The sequence below is a fragment of the Anopheles funestus genome, chromosome 3RL (assembly GCF_943734845.2).
Source record: "Anopheles funestus chromosome 3RL, idAnoFuneDA-416_04, whole genome shotgun sequence".
NCBI lineage: Eukaryota > Metazoa > Arthropoda > Insecta > Diptera > Culicidae > Anopheles > Anopheles funestus.
The window spans coordinates 25,452,065-25,465,437 of record NC_064599.1 but is presented as its reverse complement, the minus strand read 5'-3'; the positions used below and the strand labels follow the sequence as shown (position 1 = coordinate 25,465,437).

Sequence of the window (13,373 nt, the reverse complement as noted above, 5' to 3'; positions counted from 1 at the left end):
CCTTAATATTTCGAACCTTGCTTTGTCAAACCGGCTGTCAAACGAAGGTGAAAGTTTGATCGGCGAATTGCACCGCGCACGATTACTTCTGTTATTGTTGTAGTTTTTGATCATATTTTAACAGAAAAACTCACACAAACCTCAACCGACAATCTCTAGAAGCTGCCCGTGAATCTGTGGAAATGAGTTTCAAGTATGAATGCGCCGACTTCTCGCAGTTTCAGGTAAATAAACCGTTCCGGCTTGCCGTCATGTGTAAAGCCATTCCTAGCTTCCCAAGATTGTGTAATCTCCCTCGTTTGCCGGCGGAATCTTCGTGATCGTTCTTATCCTTCGCTTACTCTTGCAGGAGCAGCTGAAAAAGATGCGTGATCTTGATGACAAAATTATCTACGCACTGAACACATCCATACCGACGGAATCGTTCAAAGGTCAGGTTGATGCTGAAGCGAAGTGCCGCGAGCTGCATGGTCAGCTGGAGTCAGGCTACGGCCACCGACAAGAAGCGATAAAGAAATGTATCGTCGTGTGTGCCGATACGGTAAAGACACTCAAAGACAAACGCGAGGACAACAAAGACGACGTCGCTCTGAACAAACAGTTCAAAACGGAACAACGGAAAGTAAGTAGTAAACGGTACGTACAGTGGGCAGACAGTGCATTCAGCACAAGTTTAACTTTATTTTAGTTACGATTACTGCAAGCGGAACTAAGCGTGGAGGATATTATTCGGGAACGAACGCAGAAAACGTTCCGTGAACGTTGTAGGTTATTTTTCCGTTTTGATTCCCTCTAAACCAAGAGGGGGAGCCTTTCGAGCAGGCTCCACAGCAAAGTCATAAATGGAGCGCTAGATTTTCGGGACAGCCAGTTCGAACTGTATAGCAGCATTTATACGCGAGCAGCGCATTTAATTGCAGGGCGTGGTAAAAACTGTGAGTAATTTACTGTCACTGGTTTTACCCTTGTTTTACAAAGATTTTTAGTAGATTCAAGTTTATTCTGATCGTCCGAGGTGATCTTGTCCGCGAACCAATATCACTCAACTCAGCAAAAATGTTATAAGATGTTGTTTACTGTAGTAAAGTGTAACAGTTGTCGAAGTATACCGGAAGAGTTTGTGTGATTGCGATTCACTGTTTAGCGATGGTTTGGAAAGAATAATTGCATTTTTTTTTTGGTTGGGTTTCGATTCGCAGTTTGGACAAGACGAAATGCGTCTTGTGAGTTACATTGCACACAACTTTTTTCGTATTGCATGCAATATTGCATCGTGCGTACTGCTTTGTATCCGATGGCGGGTACATTTGTAAAGGGTTAAGGTTATTTTAAATTTATTAGTATCAAATCAAATTAAAATTAATGAAAACCCCTATAAAATATATATAAAGTGTATATTTCTGCGAGTGTTTGTAGCAAAGAACAAATATCTTACTTTGATGGTGATATCGATACAGTGGCAATATTTTTAATTTCATGAATTCGGATGTAGAAAATAGAAAATGGTACTCTTTATGATATTAGCCCATTTGGATGCTTCATTTTTCGAACGCTGACGTAAGGCGTACCCATCCCAACAAGGATTCATTTTAAGTCTTATCGTCCGGATGTGATTATAGTCTCTAGAACACATCTTTTACCTCCCTAAATAAGGCAAACGTTGGGGCAATGTTTTTGGTGGGATCAATTAATAATTATGCACTATGAGCTACCCAAAGAAGTATGAAAACACACAACACACTTAAACAAACGACAGTTAACATAATTTAACTAAATTCCAAAAGCTGTAGATTAGACCTGCAATGATGTTTTATTATTCTGATTTTATTTTTCTATTGTTCCGCCTTATTAAGATAAAACCTTACACTTCATTTCACAACAGACCTAAATCAAACATACAGTAAAGGCATAATTAACACACGTGCACGCCCATTCAATCGTTTTGTACAGTTAACGTAGTCCATCGATGAGCATCAGTCAATTATTAACTTCGGTATGCTAGCTTTATGACGTTTAAAATACACTCATACAGCTAGATAACCAAAGAGAACATTGACGAAAACGGTTTGATAAAAATCAGCGATTGTTTATTGTCCTTCTGCTGTTCGAGAGGGGGGAGGTTGGGATGTCTGCAGCCTGTTTGATCACGACGAGAACTTACCGCAGTGATGATGGTCGATCGCCGAAAACCTTCTCCTCCCCTGAAGAACTACCCCGTTTTGCTTCCGGGTGGGTGAGTGAGTGTGGTTGGCGCTCACGCTTCGTTCCGGTGCCAATTTGTATCAATATTTACATTACAATTTATCGACAAGCTGCAACGAACTTTTCCCTCCCGGCTGCGGAGATAAAGTGGGGATGCTTTTGAGAATAGTGATTGTTGTTCAGTTTTTTTTTCTTATTTTAAAACTATTAGAATGTTCGATAAACGCTTCGTTCGAGAATCGTCACTTGCAAAGGGTAATAGTACTTGATACCGTATGCACGAAATTAGTCGACTAGTGTTAATAGTGTTACCGGTTTTTTCGCATCCGTCTCTCAAGAGTGCCTGAGTCGGAACGTGCGCGGTACACGTTGCCAAAACCGTCTCAGTCTAACGGCTTGTCTTGTCGGTGGTTGCGTGTCACCGCGGTAGAACGCGACCAAAGCGTTATGTTGAAATACACTCACTAACAACCATCCCGTTGTTATTGCCCGCGAAGTGTACCGATACGATATTGAACATCGTCGTCTTATCACGCTCAACAACTACATTACCATCGCCGTGTTGTCTAATCAATATTCTACCCCGTGTCCCCCACCCCCTAGTGATACGATCGGTTTGATTACGCGCTTCCATGCTGATGCGGTGTAAAAAGCACGACACAGCCAGCAGGAGAAGAAAAAAAAACGCCTTGTGAAACTGATAAAAACCAAGCCCTCCACGTGCTCGATGCGTCTTGTTCTTATCACCTGCCCCAAAGTACTCTGAATAATACTTCTTCAGTTTTGTTCCGTAACAAAAAAAAAATAATAAATCAAAATAGGTAAATCAAAATGTGTTGTGGAACCGGAACCATACTGAGGATGCAATCCAATAATTTTAAAACTAAGCTTTTTGCAGCTGGTTTGCTATCAAAATCATTATCTGATGAATGAAGATAATATGTCGCCCGGGTTGATCTTCACTGATCTATTCCAAACATTGCAATCTAAAACGAGATCAAGAAAAAACGAGATAAAGTTTTGAATAAATTCTTTTATATGAATCATCCCTCCACCACCCTACTCAACAAGCTAAAATAAGCCTATTTACTAATGATATTTTGCTTGTTTGTCACTCAGATATGTAAATCAAAGATCAACTAAAGGAACGGCTAAAAAAAACTTGTTCTTCCTTTTGCGGACATGCGATTACATTACAACTTTTACAACACAAAGCATCCGGGTTGCGAGATGGCATGAAGTAAACGGTGCCCTAGTGCTGTGCTACTTGTCAGTGTGAGTAAATCACGAAGATGTAATGAGTTTTTTTATTCATCAGGGGAGAAAAAACCCAACAACAACAAAAAACTCACACAAGAAGCACAACGCTTATTTACACACTACTTCCCCATCGATCGCTACTATTGAGAAAGCTTCAAACCGGAACACACCTGTAAAGGAAAATGAGTTTGTGTAGTTAATTGTTGTTTCGTACTCTTTGCCGGAAACCGAATACCACGTATTCTATTGACTTTTGGCCTTTTCCAAAAAAAAACAAAAAAATGTGTCTCATCTTAACCGATCGCAGCTGGAACTGTTTTCCTATCGATTTGTTCAATTTCTTTGTTGCTGACGGCAAACAACACATTTCAACATCACTTCCCAGACGATCGGTTACTTCCTTTAGCACCACAATGAATCAACAACGCACAACGATCACACTGTCGATCAAGAAATCGATCGAAACGGTATGAAGTGTGTCTAACGTGCATTCAGCGCCACACGTCATCACGATGAGGGGTCAAATTTTCTCACTTTTTCCCTCCCCAAAATTCCTTCCCAAACTAGACATTTCCCAGCACACACGTACCTACACACACAAACACGCGGGAGCCTTAAACCTTGAAGTCGGACGTGAGAACTATTTCACACAGCTGACGATGATGGCCATGATGGTTGGTGGTGGGTTTCATGATCAGTTCGGCACAAAATACAACCAAAACCAAAAAAAGAAAATTCAATCTTTTGCCCCGAAAATTAAAAGGTTAGCAGAGGGAAATGGCTTACGAAATTCCACCGTATGTGTGAGTTTGTACTTTCACAAATGGAATGTAATTACCGACCGTAACATCCCGTGCGTGTGTGTGTGTGTGTGATTCTGGGAAAATGTGTACCCGGGACACGAGCAAATGGTACGGGAATGTCATAAGAAAGCAATGGGTATGGGAAGCGTAATGCTTGACTGCTTTTTAATTGACTGGTTTCTCGAGAGCCGGTCGGGTAGCCGGACGGGTTTTTGGATGAAAACGTGGATAATATTCTGAACATTTGTCACCTCCACCGGTACGACAGATGGCGCCATAGCGCATCGCTACAATGTGGCTAAAGGTTGATGGGAACGGTACTGCGCTGACACGACACACTTGCACTTGTCCTTGCCATATACGTGGACTCGATTGAACGCAAATATGGTTTCGGTTCGAGACTTTGAGCTGGCACAGGAAACCGGACGACACACACGTTTTATGAGTCAGCGGGTTAGGGAGGTAGTAGCAAACGGACACGCGATTCTCACCGGTTGAGGATTACAAATATGGGCCCCACGACACGATCACGATGTGGTTGGTGATGATGATGATGATGATGTTCCAGGAAGATCCCAGTCAACTTGTTTCAGCAATTAAAATTCAACAGCTGTCGTCATCGTTTACACGGAATCGGCACCATTCCAAGGCGGTCAGTACCACTCTTGGCCACTAAGTGCTTGACACAATATTTGGGGGGGAGAGCCTACATTGGGAATGGGTTAAGATTCCTTCTTACTTCATGAATCACTTACCCTGCGCGAAGTACGTCCGCTTTGGAATGAATGATTGTTGAATGACGAATTCACATGTTGTTGCTATAAAGCACAAACCAAAATGCGTACAACAAATATCATTTCACATGAAGATAGATTGCACGTTGCAAGATATTTGGTACAGAGAAAAGTACTCAATAGATCACGCAGCAGTCAGCGTAAAATTCCCCCAAAACAGCAAGAGGAACGCTTCATCGTGCTACATTAGTTGAACTAGAAGACTGGAACACCCTACTATGTCGTACCACTGCGTGAGCCACGTCACACAGAGAGTGGCAACCAGGGACGACTACAAAGTGTGATTGATCGAGTGGACTTGAATGTTCTTGGTCATTTGGCACGATTCTTCGTCGTGGTTTAATTACTGCTAAAGCATACGGTGTATGCAGACCCGTACACACTGTTGCTGCAGTCGATGATCTCCAGCCGGCGTCGTTTTGCGAGAAGTCCACCGGTGCTTAACCCACGCGCTTAAGAACCGGGCACCGGATTTCAAGGTACTCGTGCCGTGGGCGACGATCGAAAACACGCTCAAACCTCCAACGGCGTGTCACGAATTGAGTGTGCCGTACACTACCGAGTAGTTGATATTCCTGCAAATCACCGTCTATGGTTACGCTTACGTATGCAGATCACAAGAGTTGCTACCACCTTCGCCATCATTCACCCTGCGCTGCAGCTGTTGCTAATCGCGTCCGTATACTGTTCGGCAGATTTTACGTTCTATTCATTTATAACGAGTTTGCACTACACAGCTTATGGCCAAACCCACTCGTGGATACTCGAAAACACAAACATAAAAGCACGGACACAAACAGCCGACGGGGGAGATATATTTATGACCACCTGGGTCGTTTACCACACCACGGTTCACCACAGGTTCAATGGACATTGGACTCTACTGGTTGGTTTTAGAATTTCTTCATCTGCTCAGATGTAAACGGATAGCCATTAGAGAACACCTCTGTGGCAAGACACTCTTGTCAGTAATGAACAATTCGTGAAGTTCATGGTTAGCTATTACCAAAGTGCCAATTGATTTAGTGACTTTATATGCAATAAGCACACCTTTATGTCGTTTAACTCTTCATGCTGCTCTGTTTGTTGTGTCTATTTGACTCATTTTTTACACCTTTTATTGGAGTCTTTATTCAACATTGCTGCTCCTTTAACGCCAACACCGTCCAGATAGGTAGACATATTTCTCACGATCATGCTTTTAAGTTTTCTACATTGTCCAAAACAGCTTTAGACAGCTGGATAAACGATAAGTGAAGCAAAAAAGTGTCAGATCATCGTAACGAATCAATCAAATGCATTTCGACGTCTAGACGTCCTTCAGTTGCCTACACATCCTGGGAAAATGCTACTTTCAAAAGTCACTCCACGGTCTAGACCCATTAGTTGTCACAACGGTGAAGAATTCTGGACGATCTGGACATACAGTCATCGTAGCAGAAATCTAATCCCTTTTAAGAGGCATCCTGTCGGTTGTTACCTATAGTAACCAAAAAAAAATAAAACTCTCACATACTACCGTCATTCCACTCGGCGGGACTTCGAACAGGTAATAAACCTTAGGAAACCTTCGTAAGAAACCTGCAGAATGTACACCATCATCATGATCAGTGGATGAGAAGACAAACCGTTCCAGGAACATTCTCGTCCCTCGAAGGAAATCAAAACTGACTTTAGAAAAAGGTATGAAAAAAAAGGATCAGGTACTACTCCCTCATGCTCAAAAATTGTAGGGTGATCTTGATCGTAAAGGTTTACACAGCAGCATGGCAAAGGAGTCTCAGTTTACGATCGTGCTTTCTGTGAGATTTAATGATGCTCATTTTTATTCTACCTGTTTGTTCGCTCCTTTTTTTCTGTTGTTGTTGCTGAACATCACAAAGTTAATTTTCGGCCATTTCCCATTCCATTCCTCAAGGATTTGTACCTTATCCGCAAACGAAACGAACACACGCATATACACACACCGATGATGCATGATCGTACATTTTCAAACTGTAGTCTGTACAGCGTTCATGGCGTTGCTCTTCCTTTTGTTATATGTTCTCATTGAGCAATCCTTCTGGAAACCCCTTTTAGAAATCCATTAGCACATGGAACTGTCTGTACCTTTGCCTTAAGCACGAGATAGTTTTGTACGTTGAAGTTATGAACCTTTCGAAATTCTTCAAAGGATAGTTAAACTCGCCTGTGTACTGCCTATGCCTGTGTGAGCGCGGGGCCTTTTTTCCCCCGTTTGCCAAGTCCCGTCCATCATCGACGCAGCAGCCGTCAACATCCTGTTGCACTTTTGTGTTTTCTGGGAAAACGAACGCCGTCGTTGTTTTCGCTTCTTTCTTGCCTCACTTTACCGGCCATGGGTTTTTTTTAACGCATTCCATTCACGCAGTGTACCGGTGCGTGAGTACAGGTGAAATGCGACAAAAGAAGCGCAGAGCTCATTTTTCATGCGCCCCGACCCCCGGTTGCGCATACACGCCTGCACCGAAATAACGAAAAGGTGGGACATATTCTGCATTGTTCTGCATGTGTCCGTGGCCGTATGTCGCTGGCTGCATCGTAGGGGGTAACACAGCAAACAAAATGAAGGTGTTCAGTGCAGAATGCAGAAACTTGGGACGATCGTATTTTGAAGTCTCCGGCGGTGGGACGTTTATTTTAACAACCGGTACTATCAATCCCAGGACCAGGGGCAGGAGTAGCGAATGCAACGTTGGAACAGTACTCTAGGGTCGATGCCGCAGTACAGAAATCATGACTGCTCAGGTTTCACTCAACTCATAAAAGATGTATGGAGGACTGTCTCGCATTGACAATGAGGAATCGTAATCGCTAGCAAAGAATCGTAATCGAGACCCGCCAAAACGCACTCGGTACACACATACAATAAAAAGCACACACACACACACACACGCACACATACGCACAGAAAGGCACATCTTGCGCGGCACGTCCCCAGTACACATTATGCATTCCGGATGAGGATGGATGGCTGGCGGAAGATTTTATTCCACTTTAATAATTTGCATTACGCAAGCATCGCTCGGCCGACGGTGCGGGAAAACCCATGGGCGCGCACATGTGGTGTAACCATATGCCCCAAAGTCCTTTCCGCCCAGACGGACCCCGCGGTTTTTTTTTCTTTTCTTCTCCAATATGCTGAAGCACCTGGGACGAAATGAATAAGATGGAACACACCGCGATCGGAATACTAAACCAAAAATCGATCTCCAATCATGTGACCCCGTGGCACTTCTCGCAACCGGTATGATGTACAAGCACAAACCACATCGTACAGAGCAAACTGCTTGATGTTGGAGTACCCAATGCTACAAAATTTGTCCGCCAAAAAAGGCACCAATTTTCATCAATCATTCGATCGAGCCTGACGGCCTTTCGATAGTAGATAGTTCTTGCTTCTCGCTCTGCCTACTGCAAGATTAATTGTAATAGAGAAAAAAAAAGAAGTGATCATACGGTGCTACTCCTCAAGGTGGGAAAGAGAACTTAAAGCATGAAACTTCGTACAACCTTGTGCTTTGCCAGTGATGTAGCATTTTTCGTTTGTTGCTCCGCCACCCGATTACTATGCGTCGCGTTTTCATGCCCCGACGTTGCCGGACAATTACCAATTAGGGGGCTTAATAAAGACCTTGCAAGGCTCCGCTTGACGCATTATGCGCACCTCAAACTCTTCACACACCTCCGAAGATGCGGAGCAGTGGTCGGTTCGATTGATTTTGCCGAACAAATAGGCATCCATCCTTGAGCTGAATGTGCGGCTACAGTCTACTGGTGCAACCAACTAGCCGTCAGCCATTATAGGGACAAGGCCATTGTGGTTTTTGGTAGAAAATTTGGTAGTAGATCAAGCGAGTGTCCATTTTGTATCGATCGAAGAGATCGAGCAGAGTCCGAAAGTTGGCCATGTTTTTTTTTTTAGCCAATCCACTTACAATTTGGCTCTGCAACCTTTTCCGATCTTTGTTTTGGGTTAGATATCTATAACTTTTTTTTATTATTCCCTTTAATGGACTGGGAATTAAACCGTGTCAAATAATCAAAGGATGAAACGTTGAATAGTATTTCATTCTCTCACACTTTAAAGTCCCTCCCCATTAGGAACGGTTTTATATCATCACTCTTGTTCCAAAAATAAGGCATGACAGCCGCTACCAAGCGCGGTCGCTTTGCGTTCCTATCTAGCAAAGTATGCTTCACGCTATTGACACTATCTTCAATTCGATTGAATGTTTGAAGAATCTATGCAACATCATCTACTCGCCCCTCAACGAAGTAAAAAAAAATAAATATATGATAGAAGCGTCCTCATGAATGTGTACTACATGTACCGTGTTCTTATCATAACCACCCCATCCCCGGGTGTTTCTACTTCCGTTCCGATAGTAACTACAATCTGACGATTTTTTTTCCTTCCATACATTTCCCGACATTTGCGCCTTTGTCGGCAGACCGCATGGTCCATTCGAGCATCGGTTAAGTGCTTCGATATTGAAATTTTTCGGTGGGGCCATGATCTTCTTAGACACGCACACCCACTCCTACGCTTGGTACGGTTGTACCGTGCTAACCGCCTACAAAGAGAACAACAGCCAACAACGTGTCTCTACTCACCTTTTTGGCGGGGGTGCTAATGGAGGATATACGCCCAAGCTGATTCTTAGCCCTCGCAGACGGAACCTATCGTCGAAGCGGTCGAGTGAAGTTCGAGTATAAACTCACAGTTTGGTTACCAGCTTCCTTTCCGTTCGTTTCCTCGTTTGCCTTGCCGCAGCTTGCGCGCAACGCTTGACCGTGTTCCTTTCCTTCATACGGTATGGTGTGCGTTTTGTAGATGGTTACGGATGAAGAAGTGGAAATCAACACTTTTTTGTGAGTCTTTTGGCGTTTCGCTCGACTTCTATCTCTGCCTATCTCTTCCGGCCATTTTTACACGGTGAGATAGAACAAATAGTTAACCAACAACAAAAAAAATCCCCTCATCTGAGTGGTAGTTTTTTTTACACGTTTTCTATCCTACCTACTATTACTACTGCACCTCTGATTCTTCTTTCTGACTCAGTCTATCGTTTGTTGGCTCTTAGCTTGACCTAGCCTCTTGACCATCTAATGACGTGCGAGGCAAATGTTCTTTTTGGGTGCTCTTCTACGCTCATTATTGTTTTACCTTTTCCACCTATACATGTCTAACCGACCTACGCACCTAGGCTGCTGGTGCTACGGGGTGTGATCATGTCTATTTCGTTCCCTTGCAAGCTTAAACATTCTAAAACAACAGGTGCACTGGTTACACGATCCGTAGTGTTGGTGTACAACCAGCGCATGGGATGGATCGGAAATGGCGCGCTAATACTTAGAACAAACAGACTCACCACACGCGTTGAAAATGGCCGCAAATGAAGATGGCATAGATCGAGGCTTTCTAACACACGGCAAGATGGTGCTGAGATGATTGAACATTCTAATTGACACGATTTGCACGTTATCATGTGGAAGCAGTTTTCTAAAAGAGGGGATTCCTAGTTGGTTTCCTTCGCTTCTAAAATACGCTTGGGATCGCTACCTACATTTGATTAAATATTGTACAAAATTTTTTCACTGATTGGGGTTTTTTTTCGTATACCTTTTTCTTTTTAGCTTCTTATAAAATCCCTCCAAAAGCTTCAAAAGAGCTACTACTTACGTACTATTTTTTCGTCACTTCAGAAACGTACGCTTACTAGTGGATTAACACAACTGTTGTTTTTTTTCTTTTAGCTAACCGCGCAAAAGTTCTTTTAACGGAGCAAATAAGGATAATGCACTCAAGTTCGATCGTTTCGGGAACGCACAGAAGCAACCACAGTGGCCGATCGTACAAGTATAAGTGGGCAGCACACTGAACGCTTGATCGGTCTGGAGCTTTACCTCCTGTCCTGTTCTTCACAGCACAAACTGACTACTGACACTACTACTTCGCTTCGGCTCGATCGTTCCAAAAGCGAGTGGCACTTGCGCACCTTTCCACAGCCAACAGCAAAATGACTCACACCGCAGCAGATCCGGCCGATCGGAGCAAACGTGTGTCGCCGACTCTGGTAACCACGCGTGCGGTTTACATCTTCGCCCCTTTGCTTCATACCGTTTCGTACCGGTTTAATCTTCTACCTGGTCTCACCTGTACGGTACGCTCTTGGTGTTTGTGTACGCATTCCAGATATACACCCATACACACGGCAGATACGCGTACGGAGACGCTGTGTGTGACCGTAGAGCGTGGTCGTTTTGTAACTTCCCTCTCCTTCATCGGTGTTCAGTGATGATGTTCCTCTTTGCCTGCATCCATCCTCGGGCAGTACTAGTTTCGTTCCACCACGTTCACACTTGATTCCCTTTCGCTCGTCCTTCGGAAACCCCACAAGCAAGCTCGAAGGCACCTCGAGCAAATCGGGTAAACAGCAGGTCGGAACCGGGTAGTACGGTCCGGGTGCGGGGGAGACCTTAGGAAGCGAAGCAGAATACAAACACGCCAGAACAACAAAAAAAAACACACATAGGCCCCCAAAAATTCCAATACCATTCGAAGAACGGTTCAGAATGAGCAAGCAGAATCCGACAAAGAGCAAGAGGTTTCGGTTTGGAAGTTTTGGAAATTGCTATGCACACACCACATCTCAAAAACCTGATGGACCGCATACGGAATGCCGTACAAATCCTGTTTTGTTTTCGTGTGGGCCTCTCATGTGCACCACAGTCTCCCCCGGGGGAACGGACGTTCATGGGATGCTTACTTAGATCATCATAAATTTTCAAAGCTCGTTCCGCTGCTGCCCGCGCTCCTTCGGCAGGGGCACATTTTTGTCGGCTAAACCTCGTGCCATGTTCCACTCCAATTGCTGCGAAAACGTGGAGCTTTCGGTTGGCGCGCTTTTGTCGAAATTTTTCGCGAATAGCTTCAACCTAACCGCTTTAAGGCTGGTACGGTAGGATGGTTTTAGGAAACATCAACCACATGTCAAGTGCGGTTGGCTGTATGGGTGCCGGCCATGTGGGATTTGTGTGCGCGCCCGCACAGAGAAATAGATGAAGCTGAACTAGCCGGAGGCAATCGGCACTTTTTTGTGATTTTATTTTTTTTCCTCGTTTTTCACTGCTTCGGATCATGTTTTCCACTTCTAAATGCCAATACACGTTTTGTTTCATGGTAATTGGGAGCCAGGTGCGAAAGCGGTGCAGAAGTTTTGCAATACATCCCCAAAACGGTCACTCTTCTGCTAGCGCCGTTGTCTCTTTTTTTTTTTTGATTCTACGGATCGTATCGCTTCACGAACCGGTTCACCAGCATCCATCCACCCGGATCGCGCTGAGCATTTTGAAAGGGGCAGAACAAGACTTAATGCTGTTTGGTCGAAAATACGCTGTGATGTAAATTTAAACGACTTTAGGATGTCTGTTTTTTTTTTTTGGGGAGTTCTGATTTTTGTTTCACCTTTGCCGAGAAGATAACCGGTTATTTCGGCTGTATCGATACGTTCGATCGTAAGTTTGGAAAGTTTCGACAAAATCGACAAATGCTAGGGACCAGTTTTCATCCTCTTTTGCGTGCCACCCATACACGCAACCGTACACAGGTTTCTGGTAGCGTCGATGTGTTAGTACGTTGGCAGGAACGATCGTGCAAATTCCTGCGCTTCGTTAACGGCGGTCTGGCATCGTTCGCGATCATGGCAAAATCGTATTTGTTTGTAACGTCATTTTTAAATTTAACGGCTAATGAGTTCATATTTGCGTATATTTACGTATTTTATGAGCGGGGAAATGGGTAAAACCCGACACTAAAAGCGCACAACAATCAAACAGTCATTAGGCATATTCTGTTTAACAGAGTTGCGTTTAAGGCCATTTTGAAGGGAAACATTATTCGTAAACCAAACAAATCAAACAACGCGTACGATTTGAATCTTTATTGGGCTGTATCTGCTTTATGAAGCATGGAGGATTTTTTATACATTCACTGGGAAAGTCAAACCAATCGCAATAGCGACTTTAATGATAAAAAAATAAGTAAAAAGATACATTTATCCTTTTTCTATGCTTTTTGTTTGTTTCTATATTGATTATTAACATCTTACGGAAGAAATTGGTGAATGTTTTGTGTAGTATTTAATCCAACTCACGTTGCAAATGCGTCTTTAAATGTTCAGATATTGATCCATGTTTCATACTTTCGTTTAGGAATGGAATAAATCTATAATATTTGATTTAAGGTTAAAAATAATAAGTCAAATTTTATTGAGTCATTATTGAGGCTTTC

The 13,373-nt window shown here is 43.4% G+C and overlaps 1 protein-coding gene across 1 annotated transcript; it reads left to right on the top strand.

Moving 5' to 3' along the window:
* Positions 1-65: 65 nt before the first annotated feature.
* On the top strand, positions 66-1,443 carry LOC125770331 (protein MIX23). Its single transcript, XM_049439762.1, has 3 exons — positions 66-224; positions 350-622; positions 689-1,443. Exons 1-3 carry the CDS (start codon positions 183-185, stop codon positions 794-796), a joined length of 423 nt encoding a protein of 140 aa, XP_049295719.1. The 5' UTR covers positions 66-182; the 3' UTR covers positions 797-1,443.
* The last annotated feature ends 11,930 nt before the right edge of the window (positions 1,444-13,373 follow it).

Coding starts and splice junctions, on each gene's coding strand:
- LOC125770331 (XM_049439762.1), top strand. CDS start 183: ATGAGTTTCAAGTATGAATGCGCCGACTTCTCGCAGTTTCAG. Junction 225..349: donor CCGACTTCTCGCAGTTTCAG/GTAAATAAACCG, acceptor TTACTCTTGCAG/GAGCAGCTGAAAAAGATGCG. Junction 623..688: donor TCAAAACGGAACAACGGAAA/GTAAGTAGTAAA, acceptor ACTTTATTTTAG/TTACGATTACTGCAAGCGGA.